Source organism: Humulus lupulus, chromosome 6 (genome assembly GCF_963169125.1).
Source record: "Humulus lupulus chromosome 6, drHumLupu1.1, whole genome shotgun sequence".
NCBI classification, from domain to species: Eukaryota; Viridiplantae; Streptophyta; class Magnoliopsida; order Rosales; family Cannabaceae; genus Humulus; species Humulus lupulus.
In genome coordinates this window covers 11,298,715-11,324,875 of record NC_084798.1, presented here as the reverse complement: position 1 = coordinate 11,324,875, position 26,161 = coordinate 11,298,715, and the positions used below count along the sequence as shown (strand labels likewise).

Here is a 26,161-nt window from a genome sequence, read left to right as displayed (position 1 = left end):
ATGTGGGATGGTGTTGAGTGTGATGAGCTCACAGGTCATGTGATCGGCCTTGATCTCAAGAGCAGCTTTCTCTATGGTTCCATTGACTCAAATAGCAGCCTTTTCAACCTGCTTCACCTCCAGTTCCTTGATCTTTTCGACAATCATTTTAATTACTCTCAAATACCCCCTGCTATCAGGCGGCTTTCCAAGCTCACCTATCTCAACCTACAAGCCTCTGTCTTTTCCGGCCAAATTCCTTCAGAAATTTCACAGCTATCAAAATTGTCACATCTTTACTTGTCCGGTAGCGTTGATCCAGTTTCTAAAGAAAATCTATTGGAACTCAAAAGACAGGATTTGGAGAGCTTGCTTTTGAACTTGACAAACCTTGAGGATCTTGGTCTCAGCTATGTGGACATAAAATCAACACTGCCTGACTCGTTGGCAAATTTGTCTTCTTTGACAACCCTGGCCATGAAGAACTGTAAGCTGAAAGGTGAATTCCCAGTCAATATTTTTCAACTTCCAAACTTACAGCTTCTCACTGTGCGATTCAATGAAGATTTGAGTGGAAGATTGCCTGAAGTACTTAACCAGAATAGTTCTCTTGAGATATTGTTGCTGTCAGGCACATATTTTTCTGGGGATCTACCTACATCAATTGAAAATCTTGCTTCTTTGATTCAGTTGGAAGCTAAGGGCTGCAACTTTTCAGGGGTGATTCCAAGTTCCATAGGTAAGCTAAACCAACTCATTGAATTAGACCTCTCTAAAAATAAATTTACTGGAAAAATCACTTCTAACTTGGCAAACTTAACTCAACTCACTGCTTTAGATCTTTCTTCAAATCATCTTAGTGGATCAATTCCTTCTGCATTATCAAAGCTAAAAAATCTAGAATCGCTGATCCTAAGTGGTAATGATTTGAGTGGCACTGTGGATTTTGACATGTTTAGTGGCCTACAATACCTCTATTTTCTTGACCTAAGTCGAAACAAACTTTCACTGGTTGTTAGTTCTAGGACAAATCATAGTTTTCCACAATTTAAAGTACTGAAATTGTCTGACTGCAATTTAAAAAAGTTTCCCGACTTTCTTAGGCATCAAAAAAGAATGGGGGTTTTATCTATTGGGCGTAACCCTATTGGTGGTCAAATACAAGAATGGATGTTGAACATAAGTAGAGAAACATTGTCCACCATTTTTTTTTCTGGAAACTCTTTCACAGGGGAACTATCACCAAAAATATGCAATCTTAGTTCCCTTCAAGTCCTTGATTTTTCAAACAATGAGTTAGTTGGTAAGCTTCCACAGTGTTTTGGGAATTTTAGTAAGTCGTTGTCAATTATAACACTCACAAACAACTCTTTTTCTGGAAATATCCCTGAATTTACTATAGGGAACCAACTACAAATTATTCATTTAGGTTATAATCTATTTGAAGGGAAACTATCCAAGTCACTTACAAATTGTAGGATGCTTGGATTCCTCGATGTAGAAAGCAATAACCTCAATGATGTATTTCCGCATTGGTTGGGCTCTCTTCCAGAGTTAGAAGTTCTTATGTTGCGAGCAAATGAATTTCATGGAGCTATAAAGGAGCCCAAAACAAACCTTGTTAACTTCCCAAAGTTACGGATAATTGACGCATCTTACAATAATTTCATCGACAAACTACCGTTGAAATACATCCAGAGCTGGGAAGCCATGAAAAGTACAAGTGTTGAGGGCTTTGATTATATGTGGACGCCAGGCTTCAATCACCTATACGAGGGCACCATTATTCCTACGAGATACACCTTTTCAATTACAACCGAAATCAAAGGCATGTATAGAAGTTTTCCGAAGATCCAAAATATTATTGCAATCATAAATCTCTCCAACAATAAATTTGATGGAGAGATTTCTGAAATCATTGGAAACATAAAGGGGCTCTATTCTCTTGATTTATCCAACAATCGTCTCAAAGGTGCCATACCATCATCACTAGGGAATCTAGCAAATCTTGAATCCTTAGACCTATCACAAAATGCACTTTCAGGGGGATCCCTAATGAATTAGATAGACTTTCTTTCCTTCAATACTTCAATGTTTCACACAACCAACTCTCAGGAACTATACCACAATACCATCTAAGCAGCTTTGAGAGTAGTTCTTACGAGGGAAACTTGGGACTATGTGGTATTCCATTGCAAAACCTGTGTGAAAAATCTAATTCGTTGAAACCAGCACTTCCAGTTGCGAAACAAGTGTCAAGCTCTCCATTTCAATTTGATTGGAAAGTTGTGGTGATAGGATATGCATGTGGATTCTTTGTTGGATTGTTCATTGGGGAGATTGTGATTGCGAGAAAGCCAACCTGGTTAGTGATGACATTTGGGATGAGAAGCTGAAGCAAGAAGGAACCAAAGGATGTGACTGCCCTTGGTTGGTTCTCAACTCTATATTTCTATAGTTAGATAAATCATGTGGTTGTGTTGTTCTATTGTGGTGATTATATGTTTAGTTTATGTTTTTGAAAATTCATTACATTTCCTAATACGTATTTGAGTTTCTTTTAATGAAATAGTATGTACCTTATATATTTAATAAAAATCAGTCATTGGTTTAATTTCCCTGCGTTTCTATAATATGTTCCAATGTAGCCTTTATTTTATGCTTTAAATCTTTTGTTACTTTTCTTTATTTTCCTGGAATAATTTTAATTAGTTAATTAATTAAACATTACTTTGTTTTTTCTTTAGCTTTCTATCAATTCTCTCATTCATCTTTTGATAAATAATTCTAGGAACAAGTGATTTTCATATGATATACTAATGTTTATAATGTACTTGAAGCACCATATTGTGACAAATGGTTTTCCAGAATTGATTTTTTCAAGCTTGAAAGAGAGGGAAAATAAAGATAAAAGGATTAAAGAGCAGTATTAGTGACAATTTTTCCTTTCCACTTAAGATATATTAATGACAATCAAAATTGTTAATTGCTAAAGATAAATGAGTTGTGTTTAAGAGGAAATTTGTGACAACTTTTTAATATTTTTAATGACTGCTGAATTTTTATTTTATAATATTACAGTAATAAACATTATAAGTTTTGATTTGTTGTAACTAAAAGTAAAATTTAATGAGCTGGAGCAACAATGATAACCATTAAAGTTGTAATTATATATATACTAGATACAAAATGCGTTTGTTTAGTTTTGTTTATAGAATTTATTAATTATATTTATTATTTTGTATCATTATCAAATAAATAAATAATAATATATAGAAGAATGACATAAACATGAAAAATTAAACCAAAATATTTTTTAAGATTTTTTTAAATATATATATATATAATAAGATAACTCTTTAAACATAAATAATAATTTTTCTAATAAAACTTAAGATTATGTATTATATATTACGATAATGATATTTTATAATATTTAAATTTATATTAACATACGTATTCATTATCTAGTCTTGTTTTAAATATTATAATAATAATAATAATAATTTATAATATTTGAATTCATATTAATATAATTAGTAAAAAATTAAGATTATATATTATTATCATAATAACACTACAAGAAACGGCATTTTTGCCGGCGCAATTCAGAATTGCGCCGCCAAAAAAGACTTTCACCGGCGCATTTGGTGAATTGCGCCGGCAAAAGTCATTGTTTTTGCCGGCGTAATTTTGCGCCGAAAAAGGTGACTTTTGCCGACGCAATTCACCAAATGCGCCGGTAAAAGTTTAATAATTAATTACGAAGGGACTTTTGCCGGCGCAATTCACCCAACGCACCGGCAAAAGTGAACGTGGATTTAATGATGTGCACGTTTCCAAGGAGGTAGGTGGCCAGACTTTTGCCAACGTGTTTCGTTGTGCTGGAAAAAGTATGCTTATTAAAACAGCGTCGTTTTGAACTAGGGTTTCTCTGATACACTTATGCCGGCGCAATTTTTTACTTTTGCCAGCACAACGAAACGCGCCGGCAAAAATCATAACATTATATCACAGCTGCCAGAGTCTTCTTCTCCATTTTTTTTTTCAGTTTCTCTCATTTCTCTCATTTCTTCCCTCTCTTCTCTCATTTTTTTTTCAGACACTCTCTTCTTCAACGGCTCCATCTCTCTCAAGGGTAAGTTGTTTTATTTTTTTGTTTGTTTTGCCCATAAATTTTCTTCTCATCTCATTTTTTTTTCTCAGTTTTAGGACGCCGCCGCCGACGGGACCACTCCGCCACACCTTGCCGACCGAACCACCGCGCCACCACCGGACCACCACGCTGCACAGGTATATGCCGATATATATATTTATATATGTTATATATTATATATATAAACTGATATATATTATATATAATTTGATATATATATTATATATTATATAATCTGATATATATATATATGTTATACCCAGATTTCGAGCCATGAGAAGTGTAACCTCGAAAGCTGGATGCATAATAAATGAACTCGTAAAGTCTGGAGTATGTTCCAAAACTAAACATCGAGCCTGCAAAGCTGAGATGAGTTCGAAGATGGTGGCCTCGAAATCCCCATGAGCTCGAAAGGTAGGCTCCGAGGTGCATCTATTCTCAGGGGATGACCTCGGATCATGGGCTCCGAGCCTGACGCGCCCACAATCTCAGAGTCATGTGGCCTCGGGAGATGTTATTAGCTCGAAAAGTCAATAGGAAACCTGGGAGAATAGGGCCTTGGTGATATAGGATAATAACCTTGAATATCCTAATGAGTTGTCTATAAGAGACGTGATCTACATTTATTACTGTAAATCCCCTACAATCATGGGATATTATTTGATCAGTTATACGCCCCCTGGTCTTCAGGGGATGTTTCCTTTTATATCCGATTACAGGCATTTAAGGCCATTTAATTTATTTGCATAAAAAGAGTAACTACCCAAAATGTGTGGGAGAGTATTCAGAAATCTTCTCTATAAATAGAGAAGATATGCACCATTGTAAATGACCGAATTTTTGTGATCTTGAGAGAAAACTCTGAAGAATTCATCGTTGAAGAATTTTCAGAGATCATCTTGAGTTTAATAACAAAGACTCGTGGACTAGGCAGATTTAACTGCTGAACCACGTAAAAAATCGTGTTTTGTATTATCGTATTTTTATTGGCCATTACTGTTTATTGTTTACGTGCCCTTCTTTCACTGTTGACGAAAAACGGCGTCAACAGTTTGGTGCTTTCATTGAGAGCCTTAAGCATTTAGTCCCTGAGTAATTCATGGCCACTAATAATCAGAACGCTACTGAAGAAAATTACCCAAGACGTACTGGGAAACAACCAATGGAAAACCCAGATGTCGAAGAAAGGAGCGGATCTTCCGATTCCCGGGGACCACCTGCTCCACCAAGGGATGAGGATATGTATTACAATCCTGAGCGGTACGTTCCCATTGTGGAACTTGAAAACCGACAGCTGAAGCAGCAGTTGGCAGAGGCCAACAAACGGAATGAGGAGTTGGCAAGGATAGCCACAGAGGCGCAGGTGGCTCAACCCCCGCCTCCGCGTGAAAACCAAGTCCCTCCTCCAAGGGACGTACACGTTCCTCCACGGAGTACTCGGGCGCCCACGGAAAGATGCTGCCACAAGAAGACCGGCTCAACCTCCGGCACCAGCAGAGCCATCCGCTCCCCATAGGCCTCAGAGAAGTACTCGAGCTAGGGCGCCGGTTAATCCACCTATGGAAGTACCTGCGGGAACTGAGAACAATCGAACCCCTGCAGAGGCTCGGACTCAAATCCCTGGGAGCGCACCAAATGCGACCGACCCATCTCGGGCAAACTCCAGACCGTCTAGGCCACGAAATGGGTGGCAGCCACCGTCACCCATACGATTCCCTCCATCACCTATAAGATACCCTTCGCCCCCTCGCAGGAATGCTCAACCAGTTCAAGATCAGGGTGAAAGGCGTGCGGGAGGAAGACAAGGAAACGGGGAAGCTTTCTAGGAGCAGAGAGGCGCCCCATCTGAAAAAAGTCAAACATCTCAGTCTCGCATGGCGGAGACGAGGCGGCATGGAAAGAATCCATCTCGACATAACCATGCGACAAGTTTTACCAGTGACAACTCTGGAGATACCAGGTCGGTCAGCAAGCATGACCGAGGTCGTAAGAAAACTGGAAGTCGCCGAGATCGCCCCGACCTACGAGAACACCTGAATCAAGGACGGGGTAATGTTGACCCAATAAATCCAAACCTGAGGGATCGCTTGAATAGGCGAAGAGATCCCTTGCAGAGGCGTGAGCCCGGAATTATGGTCGATGACAACCGATTCCAGACAGTACCCCTTGCGGACCCAGTCTAAGAAAGAATCGATCAGCTTGAAAAGGCTTTTAGGCTTTTGAAAAATGAGCGGGAGAATGATTGATATGAAGATTCTGACGAGGAGCTCGAGCCGTTTGCTCCCCATATTTCCAATACTCCATTCCCTCAAGGGTTTCAGATCCCTCACGTCCCAACGTTCGAAGGAAAGACCGACCCATATAGGCATCTGAGCACGTTCAACACCATAATGAGAGCCAGTAACGTGGGTTACGAGCTCCGATGCATGTTTTTTCCAGCATCATTGACAGGACCAGCCAAAAGCTGGTTCGAAAAATATAAGAGGCACTTGATAACTTCTTGGGAGCAGTTGTCAAAAGACTTTAAGAAGCAGTTCAGAGCAATGATGGGGGTCAGACCAGAGGCATCAACCTTAACTAACGTTCGACAACAACCGGGCGAAACGTTAAAAAGTTACCTAACAAGGTTTAATCTGGAAGTCGCCCGAGCTCGGAACGTAGATGACAGTGGACACCTAATAGCTGTCCAAGCCGGCGTAATGCCAGGAAATGCCCTCTGGGACGACATGCAAAGAAAACCGGTGAGGTCCATAACCAAGTTCAACAGACGAGCGCAGAGGTTTGTCAATGTAGAGGAAGCGAGGTCGACACTTAATGTGACTACCCAGCCCGAAAGTACAACGATAAACGTCAACTCTGCCTCAACCTCGCCGGACCCAGCAGCTGCAAAGCCTGTTGCGGAAAACCCCTCCAAGAGGAAAAAGAACGAAGGGAGTAACCCCGAGGCCGAGGGAGGAAAGAAAAAGAAAGGGGAGAGATATTTCTCCGTGCATAGAGTATACACCGAGCTCAATGAGTCTCGGGAAAACATATACCTGGCCAATGAAAACCAGGTCCCCTTTAGGCGTCCGGACCCGATGAGAAATAAAAAGTCCAAGAGGGACTCCAGTAAGTATTTCTGATTCCACAGAGACACCAGGCATACAACCGATGAATGTCGACAACTGAAGGACGAGATCGAAGGATTGATCTCGAGAGGTTACTTCAGGCAATATGTCAAAAACCAGAGTACTAGTCAGGCGGTCGCGAGCCAGAAAGTAGCCGCACCTCCGACCGCACAAAACAATAATTCTCGAGCTCGGGAAGAAGATAGGCCCCCGCTGATAGATGGAGAGGATGTAATAACCATCTCGGGAGGGCCTCATCCCGCAGGAGTGGGCAGGAATGCCCAAAAGAGATACGTTAACGAGCTGAAGACTGGGGATGGGTCTCCTTATGAACCCGAACCTAGGGCTCCTAAAAGCCAAAGGATTGAAACACAACCAATAACCTTCACTGAGGAAGACGCGTCCCATGTCCAGTTTCCTCACCATGATCCACTAGTCATCACTCTCCAGCTGGCCAATAAAAGGGTCCACCGAGTTCTCGTGGACAATGGGAGCTCAGTCAATATTCTCTATAAAGCAACCCTTGAGAAGATGGGACTCTCCCTTCGCGACCTGAAAGCATGTGCAACTACTCTGTACGGCTTTTCAGGGGAAGGGACCACCTGCATGGGATCCATCGAGCTCCCCGTGACCTTGGGTGACTACCCAATCTCGGTAACCAAGAAGATGGAGTTCGTGGTAGTAGACTTACTATCAGCCTACAATGTGCTGCTCGGGAGACCCGCCCTGGTCGGGCTGGGGGCAGTTTCATCAGTAATGCATCTGGCCCTTAAGTTCCCGACCCCTAGCGGTGTCGGAACATTGAAGGGAGATCAATTAGCAGCGAGGGAATGCTACAGCATCTCCTTGAGAGGAAAGAAACAGACGAGCGCACAAGCGCTCGCCATCATTCAAAACAAAAACGGAACGGTCTTAGTGATTGACGAAGAGATCGATCCAAGGATTGAGGAGAAAGTTGACCTCGAACCCTTTGAAGAGCTTGAAGAAATTCAGCTCGAAGAAGCCGATCCCTCGAAATGGGTGAAAGTTGGAAAACACCTCCAAGACGAGAAAAAATAGCAATTAATTTGCTTTTTGAAGAAAAACCAGGATGTCTTCGTGTGGTCGCACTCGAACATGGTGGGAATAAGTTCGAATATAGCAAGCCACACACTTAATATAGACAAAAGCTTCCCCCTGAAACAACAAAAACGAAGACAGCTGGACAAAGACAGAAAGAAAGCTCTAAAGGAGGAGGTTGACAGGTTAAAGGCAAACCGATTCATTAGGGATGTCTTTTACCTAGGGATGTCTTTTACCCTGACTGGGTAGCCGATCCGGTGTTGGTCCCAAAGCCCAATGGGACGTGGCGAACCTGTATTGATTACTCAGATCTCAACAAAGCTTGCCCGAAAGACTGTTTTCCGTTACCAAGGATTGACCAGCTCGTGGATGCCACAGCGGGGTATGGCCTGATGTCCTTCATGGATGCCTATTCGATATAACCAGATTCCCATACATGCCCCCGACCAAGAACACACGAGCTTCATAACGGATAAGGGGCTATACTGCTATAATGTCATGCCATTCGGGCTCAAGAATGCTGGGGCCACATACCAGCGGCTCGTGAACATGATGTTTTCAGAACAAATAGGGAGCAACATGGAAGTTTATATTGATGACATGCTTGTCAAGTCTCAGCTCAACACGAACCATGTTGATGACCTCGAAGAGTGCTTCGGCGTACTCCGAAAGTATAAAATGAAGCTAAATCCTCAAAAGTGCACTTTTGGGGTGTCTTCAGGAAAATTCCTGGGCTTTATTGTGAACTCTCGTGGAATTGAGGCCAACCCCGACAAGATCAAGGCCTTGATTGACATGCCCTTACCTCGAAGGCACAAAGATGTCCAAAGTTTGACTGGCAGGATGGCAGCCCTAAGCAGATTCATCTCGAAATCTACAGACCGTGGTCTTCCATTTTTCAACCTATTGAGAGGAGGTAAGAAATTTGAATGGACGGAGGAGTGCGAGCTGGCCTTTCAGGAGCTCAAAAAGCACCTTGCGGAACCACCCATCCTGTCAAAACCTGAAACGGGAGAAACTATGTACCTATACCTCTCAACCACCGAACACGCAATAAGCGCAGTGCTCGTTCGAGAAGAAGAGAAGGTACAAAGACTCGTTTACTACATCAGTAAAAGATTACTGGGGGTAGAGTCAAGATACCACCTGATGGAGAAGCTGGCGCTTAGTCTAATTCATTCGTCTCGTAAACTCCGCCCCTACTTCCAAGCGCATCCCATCCATGTGTTGACTGATCAACCACTTAGGGAAGTCTTGTCTAAACCAGAAGCTTCAGGTCGACTTCTTAAATGGGCAGTTGAGCTCGGACAGTTCGAGATCACCTACCACCCAAGGACGACCATTAGGACACAGGCGTTGGCGGACTTTATAGTGGAATGTACTGGCATAGCCGACGACGAAGTGATAACCCCGGCCCACGAGCTGTGGAAACTTTACGTCGACGGCTCATCAAATGAAAATGGAGCGGGGGCAGGGATCATTTTGGTTACCCCCGCAGGGAGCAGATTTCATTCTGCCTTAAGATTTGGCTTCAAAGCGTCGAATAATAAGGCCGAATACGAGGCTTTACTCGCGGGACTTCTTATAGCAAAAGAGCTCAAAGCTAGAGCTATACATTGCTAAAGTGACTCCCAGCTCGTGGTTAATCAAATCTTGGGAGAATACCAGGCTCGCGGCACGAGAATGGCAGCTTATTTGGAGAAGGAAAAATCCGCATTGGAGTGTTTCGAATTTTACACAATCGAACAGGTTCCCCGCGAGCGAAACTCAAATGCAGATGCCTTAGCTCGGCTCGCCACATCCGCTGAAAATGAAGAACTGAACGTTGTGCCCATAGAACACCTATCGGCACTTAGCATTAATGAGCCAGAGGAGGAAGATGTGTGTATGATCGATACAGAACCTACCTGGATGACCCCAATAGTTGAATATCTCGAGAACGGAGTCCTTCCAAGAGATCGGAACCAGGCTCGAAAGTTGATGTATCAACTTCCCCGTTACACCATTTTGGACGGAAAGCTATACAGACGGGGATATTCCATGCCGTTACTTTGGTGCGTAACCCCACCCGAGGCTAAGAAGATCATTGAAGAAATTCATGAAGGGTTCTGCAGAGATCACACCGGGGGGCATAGCCTATCAAAGAAGATCATACGCCAAGGATATTTCTAGCCAACTATTAAAGCAGATTCTTTCGAGTACGTGAAGAAATACGAAAAATGCCAGAGATTCGCCACGATTCCCTGGGCTCCACCATCCGAGCTGACCATGTTGACTTCCCCATGGCCTTTCGCGGTGTGGGGCATCGATCTCATAGGCTCTCTCCCGTCTGGCAAAGGCAGAGTAAAATATGCTGTAGTCTCCGTGGATTACTTCACAAAGTGGACGGAGGCTGAGCCATTGGCAACAATAACTTCAAAAAAGATCCTTGATTTCGTAGTAAAGAACATTGTATGCCGATATGGGGTGCCGAGGAAGATTGTGTCCGACAACGGAACCCAGTTCGATTGCGACTTGTTCACCAACTTTTGTGAAAAGAACGGCATAAGAAAGAGTTTTTCATCAGTAGCTCACCCTCAAGCGAATGGCCAAGTCGAGGCTGTGAACAAAACCCTCAAGATTTCTCTAAAGAAAAAGTTGGAGGAGGCGAAGGGACGATGGCCCGAAGAATTGCCTCAAGTCCTATGGGGATATAAGACCACAACTCGAACATCAACAGGGAATACTCCGTTATCCCTAGCATACGGCTGCGAGGCAATGTTTCCCATCGAGGTTGAAATCCCAACAATTCGAACTCAGATTTATGATCAAAATTCAAACCACACTCAGCTCGAGGAAACCTTAGACTTGATTGAAGAAAAGAGAGAAGAGGCTCAGCTGAGAAACGCTGCCTACCAACAACGAACCACCAGGTATTTCAACAAGAGGGTTCGAGATTGAAAGTTCTGAATGGGAGATCTGGTGTTGAGACACATTTTTTTGGCAACATGAGATCCGACAGCTGGAGTGCTCGGGCCGAATTGGGAAGGACCGTATCAGATAGAGACAGTCATCTAGCCCGGTGTGTACAAACTTGCGAGATTGGACGGGAGCCTGGTACCGCGAGCATGGAATGGCGAACACCTTAGACCTTACTATCAAGTGTTGCCTGTAACCATGATTTTCTATCTGTATTAGTTTGTCTGCTTTTGAATTCCATCAAATAAAGATCTATTTCGTTCAATATGTTATCTTTTTTTTATTTTTGCAATCTCTCTTAATTTAATAACCTATGGTAACACTCATAGGATATTAAGGGGGCATCATTGGTATATATACCATCAGCTTAAAAAATAAAATAACATACACGAAAAACTTACAAGTAATTGGATATAACCAGATACGCGAGCTTAGATAGTTTGGACATAGCTTAGATAGTTTGGACATAACCGAATTATCAAAAACTTATAAGTATTTGGATGTAACCAGATACGCGAGCTTAGATAGTTTGGACATAACTAAATTATCAAAAACTTCACAAGTATTTGGATGTAACCAGATACGCAAGCTTAGATAGTTTGGACAACCAAATTATCAAAAGATAATAACGTTTGGATTTAACCAGATGTGCAAACTTAATAGGTTTGGAACAAACCAGCTAAAACTAATCGACGAGTTGGAATTTAAACCTACTTCGAGATAAGTCGAGATCGAGGCTGGAATATCTTAAAGAAAAATAGTTTCGAACTCATAACCTTGGGAAGATAACCGAGGATGAGGAAAAGTAACTAAGCAATAAGATATAACTAAACCATTCACATTACATACCATACAAGTACTTTCGAGTTCATGGTTAAAGTAATATCTGACCTTGATGAATAACAAGATCGGAAGCGGATAATTCGAACAAACAATGCGTGGATGCATCGAGTTTCGAGCCTAAATCCCAACTATGTTTGTATGAAGAAATAAACATAAAAAACTCATTCATATAAAATATGCAAAATATTTCGAGGCAAAAAGTGTAAAGCATATATGGGTAAAAATAAAAATAAATTGTATCAGCCCTGTGGGCATAAATTAAAGTAATTACAAAAATAAGGGGACGCAGCCCCAAGATAAGATTTCCCCGAGATCAGATTCAAGAAGGAGGAATCTCCTTGGCCTTCTCAGCATCAGCAGCACTAGACCCCTCAGGACGAATAGCATGACTATCCTTCCGAGCTCCCTCGGAGGCGACCTCCCGAGCAGCCTCTTCCGCCTCAAGCCGAGCATTCCACTTTACAAGAAGCTTCACCTCGAGAAGGCCTAAGAAGCTGGTATCCAGGTCTTCATTGTTGGCCCACATTCTGTACATGGCCGAATCAACCGCTTGGTCCTTCTTCTCTTTATACTCAGCAAGGAGACGAGCCTTTTCACCCTCAATAATATCAAAGGTGGCGGCCTTATCTTCTTTGAGCTTTTTGTTGACCTCCTGGAGCCGAGCGTTCTCCTTCTCAAGCTCCTCGAGCCTAGTTTTCAGCTTCCCAAGCTTGGATGCCTTGCCCTCGAGCTCCTTAGCTCCTGCCTCAAGCTTTGCATTTTCTGTCTTCAGGTCATCACTTGCTTTGAGGTGGAGATCCTTGACCTCCTGAGCATGAGACTTGCTCGAATGGATCTCGTTGTTCAACCTATAGTTGAGCTAGGCAGTAAAGGCAAGAGATTGACAAAAGAAAGAATTGTCATTAGCGCCAGGACTGTGTGATTATAACTAAGAAATAAAAGAAAACTTACCGCGGCAGCGAGCTCGATACTCTTCTCATAGAGGGCAGTACAGTCTCGGACATCGTTCAAGTATTGCCACTGAGGAGCTTCGAGACTGCTAAAGCTCTGGCCGATTCGGGACATAACATCCGAGCCCAGCGTAGACCCATGGGACCCAGCTGCATTGTCAATTACATACTCCTCCATGTGGGTAGAAACTGACAACTTCTGAGTTCGAGAAGCAGAAGGCTTTCTAGGAAGTGGACCGAGTGTAGGCCGAACCACTACAGGAAGTTGGGGCCCGGTCATGATAGAGGCATTGACCTGCGAAGTCGGTGTCACAGTTGAGGCACCGACCTACGAAGACGGCGCCATGGTGGAACTGGTAACAGGCAGAGCCGGGGGAGGAGGTGTCTTCTCGGTCCTCTTGGGGACTTTGGTAGGCCGATCCACCTTTCGCGACCCCGCCTTGGGACGCTTGCTCCTTTTGGCGCCACCACTCTCGATGATATTATCGAGGTCGGAGTCCATGGCACCTGCACAGTTCCAATCGAAGTTAGACATAATGATAATAAGGTTGGATAATAAAAAAGAAAAAAACCAAGTAAAGAAAGACTTAACTGGAACTCTCCCCCGAACTAGAGCTCGGGGACCATGAAATTCCCCCATCTTCAGAAGAGGCGGGGGGAGTACCTACCCAATAGGTGGACGTCAACCTCGAAAGGTCCCTATAGTCTTTTGTCCCATATTGGACGGCTATCCCATCCCACACTTCATTCAAACTATACATGGAGTCATACTTCCCGAGCCAACTATCAAACCTATGAACTCGGTCATCTACCCAAGTCCAAATATAGAAGTGGTCCCTATCATCTGGGCACAAGACTAACCTATCGGGTTTGTATTTTAGTAAGGTGGGGGACCACATTCTCGAGCTAAGGATGACTTTACCTTCTTCATCCGAGTCTGAGCTCGAGGCTTCATCATTAGCCTCATTCCCCGACGGCGGACTCCTTCTACGAACTGGAGGTGGGGGCCTCACCTCTCTCCTTGGAGGGAGGATGCCTGTGGGCAAAGGCACCTGCTCCCAATGTTCATACTTTTTATTGGACCAGTCAAAGGTGGACTGGCCCTCTCCCAAAAGTCCACAATCTTGGAGCTTATCCTCGTCCAAAAGGTACAAGAGAGACCTCCTGCCATGAGGGAGTTGGAGCAAGGTTTCTCTATGCTCCTTCATTGCCTCGTCGGGAGTAGGACGCTGAAAATTGGCTGGAAAGCAAGACACATTTCAACTAAATACAGATCTTACAGTTAAAATCCTGAGCACAGAGATAAAGAAGGTTGGAATACTTACGAATCTGCCTGAATGAGTAGCATCGAGACAGAGATAAGCCATTTGTCCAGAAGAAGGCTTTCTTAAAATTGGGTGGATGATTAGGGTGATCCTCAAACACTTTTTTTTCCTTGAGATAGCTCGAAAGGTAGTAAAAGCCTTCTCCTCCCCGAGCTCGGGAGGGATTTCTTTTCAGGCAAAAGAGATATAAAATCTCCTGCGGCGAAGGCCCCTTCCACTTCAGCTCGTGGTATAGCGACCTCAGGGCAGACAGAACCCTGTAAGAATTGGTGTTGAGCTAGAACGGAGCCAACCCAAAAAAATCCGTGAAGTCCTTGAAAAAAGACTTCAAAGGCAATAGCGCTCCTGCCTTCATGTGTTCCTGAGTCCATGCCGCGTACCTCAGTCTGTTGTCACGGTCCCCGGTGGCGTAGCAGCTTCGTTCGTGAGCGGCTGGAGCTCGACACCTCAAGGAACTTGACAACCTGAGGCCATGGAGGGCCAGAATGTCAGTTATCTGACTTGTCGAGGTAACCGAGCTCCAATAGTGCTCGGCCTCGAAGATTTCTCTCCTCGGTTGCGAGGTAGAAGGCTCCCCCATAAGTGAAAATTGGAGCTCTCCCGGGTTGTACGCAACAGTCACAGTCAGATTAGGGTCTAGTGGGATCGGCCTGGGCCCTGAGTTATATTCTGGGTAAATAGCCTCTCGAAGGATCCTCCTTTTCTTCTCTATGACCTCCTCAATTTGGCGGCGATAATGAGCTCGAATATCCTCTCGTTCGCGTGCGAGATCGTACTCGTGAATTCGACGTTGATTTCGAGCAAACAACGATTCCGGGCTCGGGGTTTTGGGCGAATAAGGGATTGTCATCAACGACCCCCACCGACTTTCCAGATTCTATGACATCTAGCGAGAAAGAAAAAATGGTGAGGGCCATGCATACAAGAATTACGAGCTTGACAGGACAAGCTCGGAGTTTAAGAACAAAACAAGCTCGATACTAAGACCCTTATTAAAGAGTCAGAACGTGTGTCCCACGAGAAAAGGAGGAGAGTGGACAATTTTTTGAAAATCCCAAAAATCAGGGGAAAAAGAGTGGCGGATAACCAGAAAAGGTAATCTTGAGTATCGTGCATTCGTCAAGGCCAAGGGTTTATACCCGATATCTTGGTATACAAGAAATGTCTTTTAAAATTTTAAAGCCCAGAAAAAAGAGATCTTGCTCAAACATCAAAACTGGGTATGAACCAGTGATGTAAACCTAGTATGGAAACTTAAAACATGAAAGCCTATCGGACAAAAATTCCCTAACGTATTGTACTAAGAAAATAAACTAGTACATTCACAGAAATAACAAGAACAGTATGAACAAAAATTGGGATAAGGGAAAACAAAGATTGGACACTTACACAATAATGGCGATTGCAGAGAAATCGTTGACTGAAGGAGAGGCTGCAGATATGAGCTCACGGTCTCGAACAAACTGGCGGTCCTCTATTTCTTCGGTTGAGAAAACATGCACAAGAAGAAATTCTCAGGGATAGTCTCTGGTTTTGTTCTTTTCTTGCTTCTGATGAACGAAAATAAAAAAGAAGATGATGAGAGAGGTCTTATATATAGATGGAAAAAGGGGATTAATCTGGGGCGTTGAATAAAATCCTTGCAAGATCCAACGGTCAGGGATCGATGACATGATAGTACCGAAAAGGTGGCAGACGAATGATCGTGGGCAGATTTCCAAGGTACTCGAGTACCATGAATAAGCAATGCCCAACTGATGTGTGTCCATTCTTAAGTTTGTGACGGTACGGTTCCCGAAAAAATTAGTTCAAAAGTTTCCTTCTCTTAGGATTCGAACAAATACTTTTGAGGGGGCAAAATGTTATACCCAGATTTCGAGCCATGAGAAGTGTAACCTCGAAAGCTGGATGCATAATAAATGAACTCGTAAAGTCTGGAGTATGTTCCAAAACTAAACATCGAGCCTGCAAAGCTGAGATGAGTTCGAAGATGGTGGCCTCGAAATCCCCACGAGCTCGAAAGGTAGGCTCCGAGGTGCATCTGTTATCAGGGGATGACCTCGGATCATGGGCTCTGAGCCTGACGCGCCCACGATCTCGGAGTCATGTGGCCTCGGGAGATGTTATTAGCTCGAAAAGTCAATAGGAGACCTGGGAGAATAGGGCCTTGGTGATATAGGATAATAACCTTGAATATCCTAATGAGTTGTCTATAAGAGACGTGGTCTACATTTGTTACTGTAAATCCCCTACAATCATGGGATATTATTTGATCAGTTATACGCCCCCTGGTCTTCAGGGGACGTTTCCTTTTATATCGGATTACAGGCATTTAAGGCCATTTAATTTATTTGCATAAAAAGAGTAACTACCCAAAATGTGTGGGAGAGTATTCAGAAATCTTCTCTATAAATAGAGAAGATATGCACCATTGTAAAGGACCGAATTTTTGTGATCTTGAGAGAAAACTCTGAAGAATTCATCTTTGAAGAATTTTCGGAGATCATCTTGAGTTTAATAACAAAGACTCGTGGACTAGGCAGATTTAACTGCTGAACCACGTAAAAAATCGTGTTTTGTATTATCGTATTTTTATTGGCCATTATTGTTTATTGTTTACGTGCTCTTCTTTCACTGTTGATGAAAAACAGCGTCAACAATATATATTATATATTTAAACTAATATATATTTAAACCGAAAAATGTATTGGTTATATTTATATTTATGTTTTTTTTCTGTTTTGTATTTTCTTATTTTTTATTTATTTATTTTTATTTTATTTATTTATTTCTGTTTATATATGATTTAATTTTTGTTTTTTTTTTATTTTTATTTTCTGTTTTAAATTTTAGAAAAAGAGGTACATGAAAAAATCAAATTTTATGTTGTGCATGATAGTATAGTAAAAATCATTACATTAGATGATCTAATATAATCTCATAATTAGAAATTAATTTAATTAGTGTTCGATTAATCTTAAGATTATGAGATTAGATTTGGTATTATAATAAGATTAAATTTTAGCAATTAAAAATCAAATTTTAAACTATTTTAGAAATTTTAAGTAAATATGCATTTATGTTGTGCATGCTCTGGGAATATTCTGTATATTGATATAGTAATATTATGTATATTTTTGTGTGTAGTTTGCAGGTTTTATAAAATTTTGGGATAGTTTAAAATATAGTTGTTATGGTGCCCAAATTTTCTTAGTCTTAGGAAAATTAACATTAATTACAAAAAATATAGCCGTTAACATTAATTTTTATTTTAATGCTTTATATGTATTTGTTTCTCTTAATAACAACTATATTTAAGTTACTTTTATAATATATGTTTTTTGTATTTATTAATTTTTTTTGTAAAATTTAAAAAACAGATTTGAATATGTATTTTTTTTTTAATGTGTTATATGTATTTGTTTAATTTTGCTTGTTAATATTTATTATATTGTATTTTGCGATACGTATTTTAGTTAAAGTATGAACTTAAAAAAACCAGATTAATAATGTATGTTTATATTTTTAAATTGTTTTATATTAAATGTGATATTTTTGTAAATATGTATTTAATAATTTTGTTTGTATTGATAAAAAAATCAGTTTTGGTATATGTTTTTTTGTGGTTAAATATTTGTATATATGTAAATTGATGTATTTGTTAATGTATATATATGTTTTGTATGATATGGGAATATTCTGGGTATATATGTGTTTAATTTGTAGGTTTTTCAATTTTTGGGATAGTTTGAAATATTGTCGTTATGCTGCCCAAATTTTGTTAGAGTTAGTAAAATTAATAAAAGTTTAATAATTAATTAAATAAAAATTTAAGTATAATTAAAAATTCATCAAAAATACTTTTTAACTATAATTTAAATAAAATAAAATTACCAATCATAATAATTAATTTTAACATTAATATTAGATGTTTTGTAATTGAAAAAAAGTTAAAAATATAAATGATTTAATAAAATATAATTAAGTAAAATATAAATATAATAAATTTGTTATTGATTAAGTAAATAATCCAATACAAATTGAAGAATTTAATAAAAAATTACAAAATGAAATTAATGTATAATTAAATTAATTTTAAAATAAAAGTAATAAATAAGTAAATGTTAAAGTTGACTAGTCAAAGGACACATGACACTACATGATTTGTCCACATTGTTATTATTCTTAAAGTAATTTTCAATTTATTTTTCAATTTAACAAAAAATAAAATTTACATTTTTTTAATAAAAAAATCAAACTTTTTTTCAATTTAAGATTAAGTATGAAAAATACATTTTTTTTTAAATTTAATTTTTTATTGTTAATATCCTCAAATTTTTTAATTTATTATTATTATTATTAAAATCTTCCTATTTATCATTTTGTCTACTTTTTTTCAATTAAAGATTAAGTAATTTTGTTTAAAATCCAAGCAATAATTTAAGATTAAATATTTTTTTACTTAATCTTAAATAATTGATTAAAAGCAACAGATTTGATATTTTTTTTTTTTAAAATGAGAAAAAATTATTTTTTGTTACTTTTAAATTGAAAAACAATAAATTGGATTTTTTTTTTTAAAATGAAAAATATAAAATGATTTTTTTTATGAAAAATTATTTAAAATAATAATAATAATAATGTGTACCAATCATGTGGTGCCACGTGTCATTTAAGTGTTAGTAAGTTGTAAGTTTGAGTAATTTAGCCGCAAATATCCCTATAAATAATTATTTTTGCCAGAGATAGGATATTATTATCAGTTAGTGATAATTAGGGAGACAAATAGTCTTGAAATACTTTGACTATCATTTCCCTCATTTTAAGACAATTATTAATATTTTCTTAATTATTTCGCTTAAAGATGGCGAGCGACAGAAGCTGGATGAGTGCGAGGAATCGTTTGTCTCTAGAGTATAGAAATGGTGTTAAGGAGTTCTTCGATATCGCCAAAAATAAGTTGAACGATCAGGGTTTGGTTCGCTGTCCGTGCAAGAAATGTGGGAATGTTAAGTTCCAGCCTACAAAAGCAATTTCGATGCATTTATTCAACAATGGAATCGTACAGTCCTACAAAGTGTGGCATTACCATGGAGAGGCGTTGCCGTCGCCACCAGCTATGGTACGAGATCATGATAGAGATGAGATAGCGGATATGCTGGAGGATGTTTACGCTGAAGATGACGTTCCCGCTGGAAACTATAATGATCCTCCCCAAGATGATCCTCAACATCGCGACAAGTATGACAATTTATTTAAGGAGATGTCAAGTGAACTGTACCCGGGTTGCCGAAAGTATTTCGCGTTGAACTTCTTGGTGAAGCTGATGCATCTGAAAGTTATTAACAAGTGCAGCAATCATTACTTTGATGGTTTGCTGGAATTTTTAGTCGAAGCTATGCCTGACGGAACAATTTTACCTAAGTCTAACTATGAGGCGAAGGCAAAGTTGTGGAGTATTGGATTGGGATATGAGTCCATCGATGCTTGCAAGCATGACTGTGCACTGTTTTGGAAGGAGAATGCGAATTTGGAATTCGTTCCGGTTTGTTGTCAGTGTCGCTGGCAAGATAATCGTGGGAACGGGAAGAAAGTGGCCCATAAGGTCATGTGGTACTTTCCGTTGACGCCGAGATTGAAAAGGCTTTACAGTTCCAGATATACTGCAGAGGATATGAGATGACACTATTCTAAAAGGTCAAGGGAAGATGGTGTGATGAGGCACCCCGTTGACAGTAAGGCGTGGAAGCACCTTGATGAGTTGTACCCATCTTTCGCAGCCGAACCTCGAAATGTTAGGCTTGGATTGGCTACAGATGGTTTCAATCCTTTTGGGAACATGAGCAACTCTTAGAGCATGTGGCCTGTGATACTTGTCCCATACAACTTGCCGCCGTGGAAGTGCATGAAACCACAGTCATTAATGTTGTCTATTCTAATTCCAGGTCCTTCTTCACCTGGAAAAGATATCGATGTCTATATGAGACCTTTGCTTGACGAGTTGAAGGAGTTATGGGTGAATGGTGTCGAGACACGAGATGCATACAATAGTACCTTGTTCAATATGCGTGCAGCAATCTTGTGGACCATTAACGACTACCCAGCTTATGCTATGATGTCTGGGTGGAGCACAAAAGGGTACAAGGTGTGTCCCACATGCAATGAAGAAACTCCCTCTGTAGGGATTAGAAGTAAAATTGCATACATTGGCCATAGGAGGTTTCTTGATATGGATCATGAATGGAGGAGCAAACGAGCACTATTCGACGGTAACAAGGAACTCAAGCCACCACCGAAAGATTACTCTGGTGATGATGTGTTGAAGCAATTAGAGAATTTGCTGATTAGACATCCTGGGAAACACAAAGAATTTGGTGGTGTGAAACGCAAAAGGGCTCCGATTGAACTTAATTGGTCGAAGAAGAGCATATTTTTCGAGCTTGATTATTGGAAGGAGTTATTGTTGAGGCATAACTTGGACGTAATGCACATTGAGAATAATGTTTGCGACAGTGTCTTGGGAACTTTGTTGAACTTAGAGGGAAAATCTAAAGACACTGACAAGGTAAGACTTGATCTAGCAGACATGAAAATTAGGGAAAAACTCCACCTCCCCAAAGAGGGAAACAAGTGGAAGAAACCGCACACCAGTTACACCCTCAGTGTCCTGGAGCGTCGAGTTTTCTGTGAATTTGTGAAGTCAGTTGAATTCCCGGACGGTTTTGCTGCAAACCTTTCAAAGAATGTCAATGTCAATGATGGCAAGATAACTGGGCTGAAATCACACGATTGCCACGTGTTGTTTCAGCAGTTGTTGCCCGCTGCAATTAGGTCGTTTTTGGTTCCTGAAGTTCAGAAGCCAATTATTGAGTTGTGCGGTTTTTTCAAAAAACTTTGTGCACGGAATTTGAATGTGAAAGACCTTGAGAAAATGGAGACAGACATTATCACCATTTTATGCAAGTTGGAAATGATATTTCCTCCAGCATTTTTCGACATTATGGTGCATTTGGTTTTGCATCTTCCGAAAGAGGCAATTCTTGGCGGTCCTGTGCACTTTAGGTAGATGTATCCCATTGAACGTTCGATGGCAGTTTATAAACAGTATGTAAGAAATTGTGCACGTCCGGAAGGTTCAATCGCAGAAGCTTACGTGGTGAACGAGGCCTTAACCTTTTGCTCAATGTACCTTCGAGGGGTTGAGACTCGATTCAATCGACCTGAGAGGAATGACGATCGCGTTGAATCCCAACCAAATCGGGAATATTCTATTTATAAGACTGTTGGTTGTCCATTTGGTAAGAAATCAAGTATGCTCCTCAATCCGCAGTTAAAGCAAAAGGCTGAGTGGTATATCTTGAACAATTGTGCCGAAATTAAGGAGTACCTTAGGTGTGTTTCCTAGTCTTTTTTCAATAATGATGTTTGGTTTATATACCGAGTAAATGCCAAAATCATAATATTGTTGTCCATTTGTAGTGAGCATATGGATGAGTTAAGAAGACGGGGGGCTTGAATCTTGAAGTTCAACAAGAAACTGATTTTCCTCAGTAGTTCAAAGAAAGGGTATGTATATTAGTCAATTCTTTTCCGAAACCCCACTTAGTCAATCCAAAACTAACTTTCAATGTTATTGTTGATAGGTGAACAGTTTGCATGAGTCAGCACCTACTGAAGTGAATAATGAATTGTATGCTCTCGCAAACAAATCAAGCGGCACCGTGTACTCATATCCAGGGATGATAGTGAATGGTGTGAAATTTGTGACTCGTGGTCGTGATATGAAGCTTAAAACACAAAATTGCGGTGTAATGGTGCCAAGTGAGGAAGGAGTGAACTACTAGGGATTTTTGGAAGAAGTAATTGAATTGTCCTACTTGATGGGTTACAGTGTTGTCCTATTCAGGTGTAGATGATTTAATACAAGTAGAATTAAAATGGAATCCAATTTTACGATTGTATATGTGAAGGAAGAATGTTATAAAGATGATCATTTCGTTTTCGCATCTCAAGAGAAGTTGGTGTATTATCTTCGAGATGTGAAAAATGGGGATGATTGGAGGCTCGTTAATGAATACATTCCGAGGAATGTATGGGATTTCTCAAATTCCGATGTTGATGATACTGAGACCACAAATGATATACCAATATTGGAAGAAGTTAATTCTTTTTCATTTCAGTTGTGGGTAGAATTTCCAATTTTTGATAATCTTCAGTATGATCGAGTTGATGTCAACGCTACTGAAGTGTACAACGTCGATGATTTGGTTGGCGAAGGTTCAGATGAATTTGTTGTCAATGATGAAGTTGAATTTGAAGACGACACGTTGGCCGAGTATGAAGACGATGATGATGACGATAATGTTCTAGTCGATAGTGATAGTGATAGTGATGTTCGTAATGATGTTGTAGTTAGTGATGATGAGGACAGTGATATGTAATTTAAACAAGTGTATGTAACTTTTTATTTAATTCAATGAAAACTTTATTTATTATCATTAATTAATGATAGTATCAGATATAGGTACACACGCACATATTGGATGCTTTGGGGATAGTCAATGTATTCATGTACTGGTACTCATTTTTTCAAGATATTTGATTAAATATATTGAAAAAATGGGTAGTCGCACATGTCTGCTTACTATCTCCAAGGGATCTACTAGGTCGGAATATGGTAGGTTGGGAAAGACATTAAGTAATAAAATGTTATTTCAATAACAAAAAACAATAGTGATGCACCTAGTAAATGCCTTGGGGATAGTCAATGTATTCATGTGCTGATACTCATTTTTTCAAGATGTTTGAGAAACATCTTGAAAAAATGGGTAGTCGCACATGTCTGCTTACTATCTCCAAGGGATTTACTAGGTCGGAATATGGTAGGTTGGGAAAGACAATAATTAATAAAATGTTAATTTTATAACAAAAAACAATAGTGATGCACCTAGTGGATGCCTTGGGGATAATTAATGTATTCATGTAGTGGTTCTCATTTTTTCAAGATGTTTGAGAAACATCTTGAAGAAATGAGAATGACTACATGACTGCTTACTATCTCCAAGAGATCCACTAGGTCGGAATAGGGTAAGTTGGGAAAGACAATAAGTAATAAAATATTAATTTTATAACAAAAAATAATAGTGATACACCTAGTGGATGCCTTGGGGATAGCCAATGTATCCATGTACTGCTCCTCATTTTTTTAAAATGTTTGAGAAACATTTTTAAAAAATGAGAAGAAGTACATGACTCCTTACTATCTCTGACATTATTCAAATTTATTAGAGGTGTAATATTTTCAGTTTTATTCCCCAATTGATACTTGATTTATTCCCCACAGTTTCTTAGTAAATAAGATGAGGGTAGAAGTTGACTGGTTTAATCTCGTTAACTAGTAATATTATGATAGTTTCTGCTGATCATACCTCATTTTGTTTCGGTTACAGTAGCATATGCTAGTTTTCTGGTTGTATTGTGGGACATACTCTTTTGTAACTATGCATCCCGTTCTCTTCCTTCTCTGTATTTAGAGTTCAAATTATTCGTGGATAAAGTGTGACCAGACGGACTCACAATATTTCTTGTAATTGCCTTATCATATAAAATATATGAACCTTTGGCAATATTTTCTGTTCTGTTGAGGTAGTTAGTCTGCTTTTGCTGCTGATTTTATTTGATGGATTTGGTGGATATGAATCAACTCCTCTTATTTTTAATCTCTAAATAAATATCATGGATTTTCAAGGCTTAAAATATTGATTTCCACTGTTCTGTTATTAACTGGTTTGTCTTTTTTCTTTAGCTTGTCTCATTTTTTAGTACTATTTCTATATAAATATACGGTGTGATTTGAAAAATAATTTGGGAATTGAATAATACCCATCATAAGGAACTATAAATTATCATGTGTTTAAAAATGATGTTTGTTTTTATCTACTTGCTATGATGAGATCAGGAAGTGATGAAAGTTAAACTTATTTGCTTTATGAGTCGTTATCCTGAGCGGTTACCACAAGGTTCTCCAGAACCACAGTTTCTTAGTAGATAAGATGAGGGTAGAACGCTGTTTCATGTCTATTGTTATGCTTGTTGTTTGTTGATATATACACATGCATACTGACATGTCAGCACTTCATGAAAGCTTGTTAATTTGGTATAGAAAGCTTGTTAATTCTTTTCCTGATAAACAATAAATGATCTCTGTTTGACTAAATTCTTGCTACTAACAACACCAAGTTTAGAAAGTTACTTGGTTAGAGAGACATATCTTTAAAAACAAATAGATTGTTCCTAGCTAAGCTCGGGTTTAGATTTTCCTAAGTGTGAATCACAAACTCGACCAAAGATAATGTTACTCAATTAATCAAACTTTTTTAGTATATTACCCAAAGTATTAAATTAATTATGTATATTCCCGTTGAAAATATATATGGTCTATGATTGATACTTAGGCTGAACAAGATCTTCAAAAAATTACTACTATAGTTTATCGTTCTCAACTAACTTTCTAAACTTGGTGTTGTTAGTAGCAAGAATTTAGTCAAATAGTCTTTACAGAGATACACCTATGACATTTAAATTACCATTTATTCTTTATTTATACATTCAAGTTTAGTACATCGATCACGTCTCTCTTGATATATTCTTTTTTATGTAAAATTTGTGAGATGTTAAAAAAACTAGCAAAATGCATCATATTTCAATATCTTAAACTAATATAGATAAACTAATGTAGATTTATATATATATTTATATTTATATATTTATATATACATAGTCTTTTATTACTAATGATCGATCCAACATGCATGCATTGCTAGCTTATGGGAATGTTCTCTTTTTCATCATGAGTTGCCAACAATCAAAGAAAAGTAGCCTGGCTAGAACCATTATTGTCTCCCAAATTCTATTTCTTTAAATTTAAGCCTTTGACAATAATATATAGCTAAACAAGTATTCTACTCAAGAGAACATGATTCATCCAATTGGTATGTGGTGTTGAGAGCACCTCCGAGAGGATTTTATGAGTTAGAGAAGTATGATGAAAATGAGTATATGAGTACAATTGCTCAACAGGTAGAAGAAAGGGTTGATACTTATCTTGAAGATACAAGTGAAGATGATCCATATGTGAGAGAGGATTGTGAGGGCATATTAGTTTGAGCAATATGCAGAATCATTTTGAGTTTGTATTTCAATTATGTAGAACAATTTCAAGATTATATTTCAATTATGATAGAACTTTTTCGAGATTACATTTCAATTTATTCTATTGGTTATTTATCTTATTTTCATTTCTACAGTGATATTTGATTCCTCAAGTGGTAGATGATGCTTTTATCTTTTGCATTAAATTATACTATTCATGACTAATTATGTTGCATTGTTATTTAAATAGGTTGACACCCATGGCAAATGAAAGGAATAGAAAGTTTTCAAGGATCGAAGAACGAAGAGAGAATGAGTCTCTTGCACCTTTGAAGCACAAGCGAAAGCGTAGACTTCAAATCATTGAGGATTCTCCAGAACTTGAAAAGTCAACTCATGTCAAGGACAAGCCAAAGCGTAGGCTTCGAATCATTGAGGATTCTCCTGAACTTGAAAATTCAACGCATGTTAAGGACAAGCCAAAGCGTAGACTTCGAATCTTTGAGGAATCTCCTGAACCTGAAAATTCAGTGCATGCCATAGACTCCCCTGCAACAAACACTAGGGGATCTTTGAGAAGGAGGTCTATAGGCACCTCACCAATACTTGGAAATGTTGCAGGGCCTTTAG

The 26,161-nt window shown here is 39.2% G+C and overlaps 1 protein-coding gene across 1 annotated transcript; it reads left to right on the top strand.

Moving 5' to 3' along the window:
• LOC133784695 (receptor-like protein 7) lies at positions 1-26,161 on the top strand. The gene is made up of 5 exons (XM_062223982.1): positions 1-1,951; positions 2,095-2,344; positions 4,186-4,272; positions 25,782-26,061; positions 26,153-26,161. Exons 1-5 carry the CDS (start codon positions 1-3, stop codon positions 26,159-26,161), a joined length of 2,577 nt encoding a protein of 858 aa, XP_062079966.1.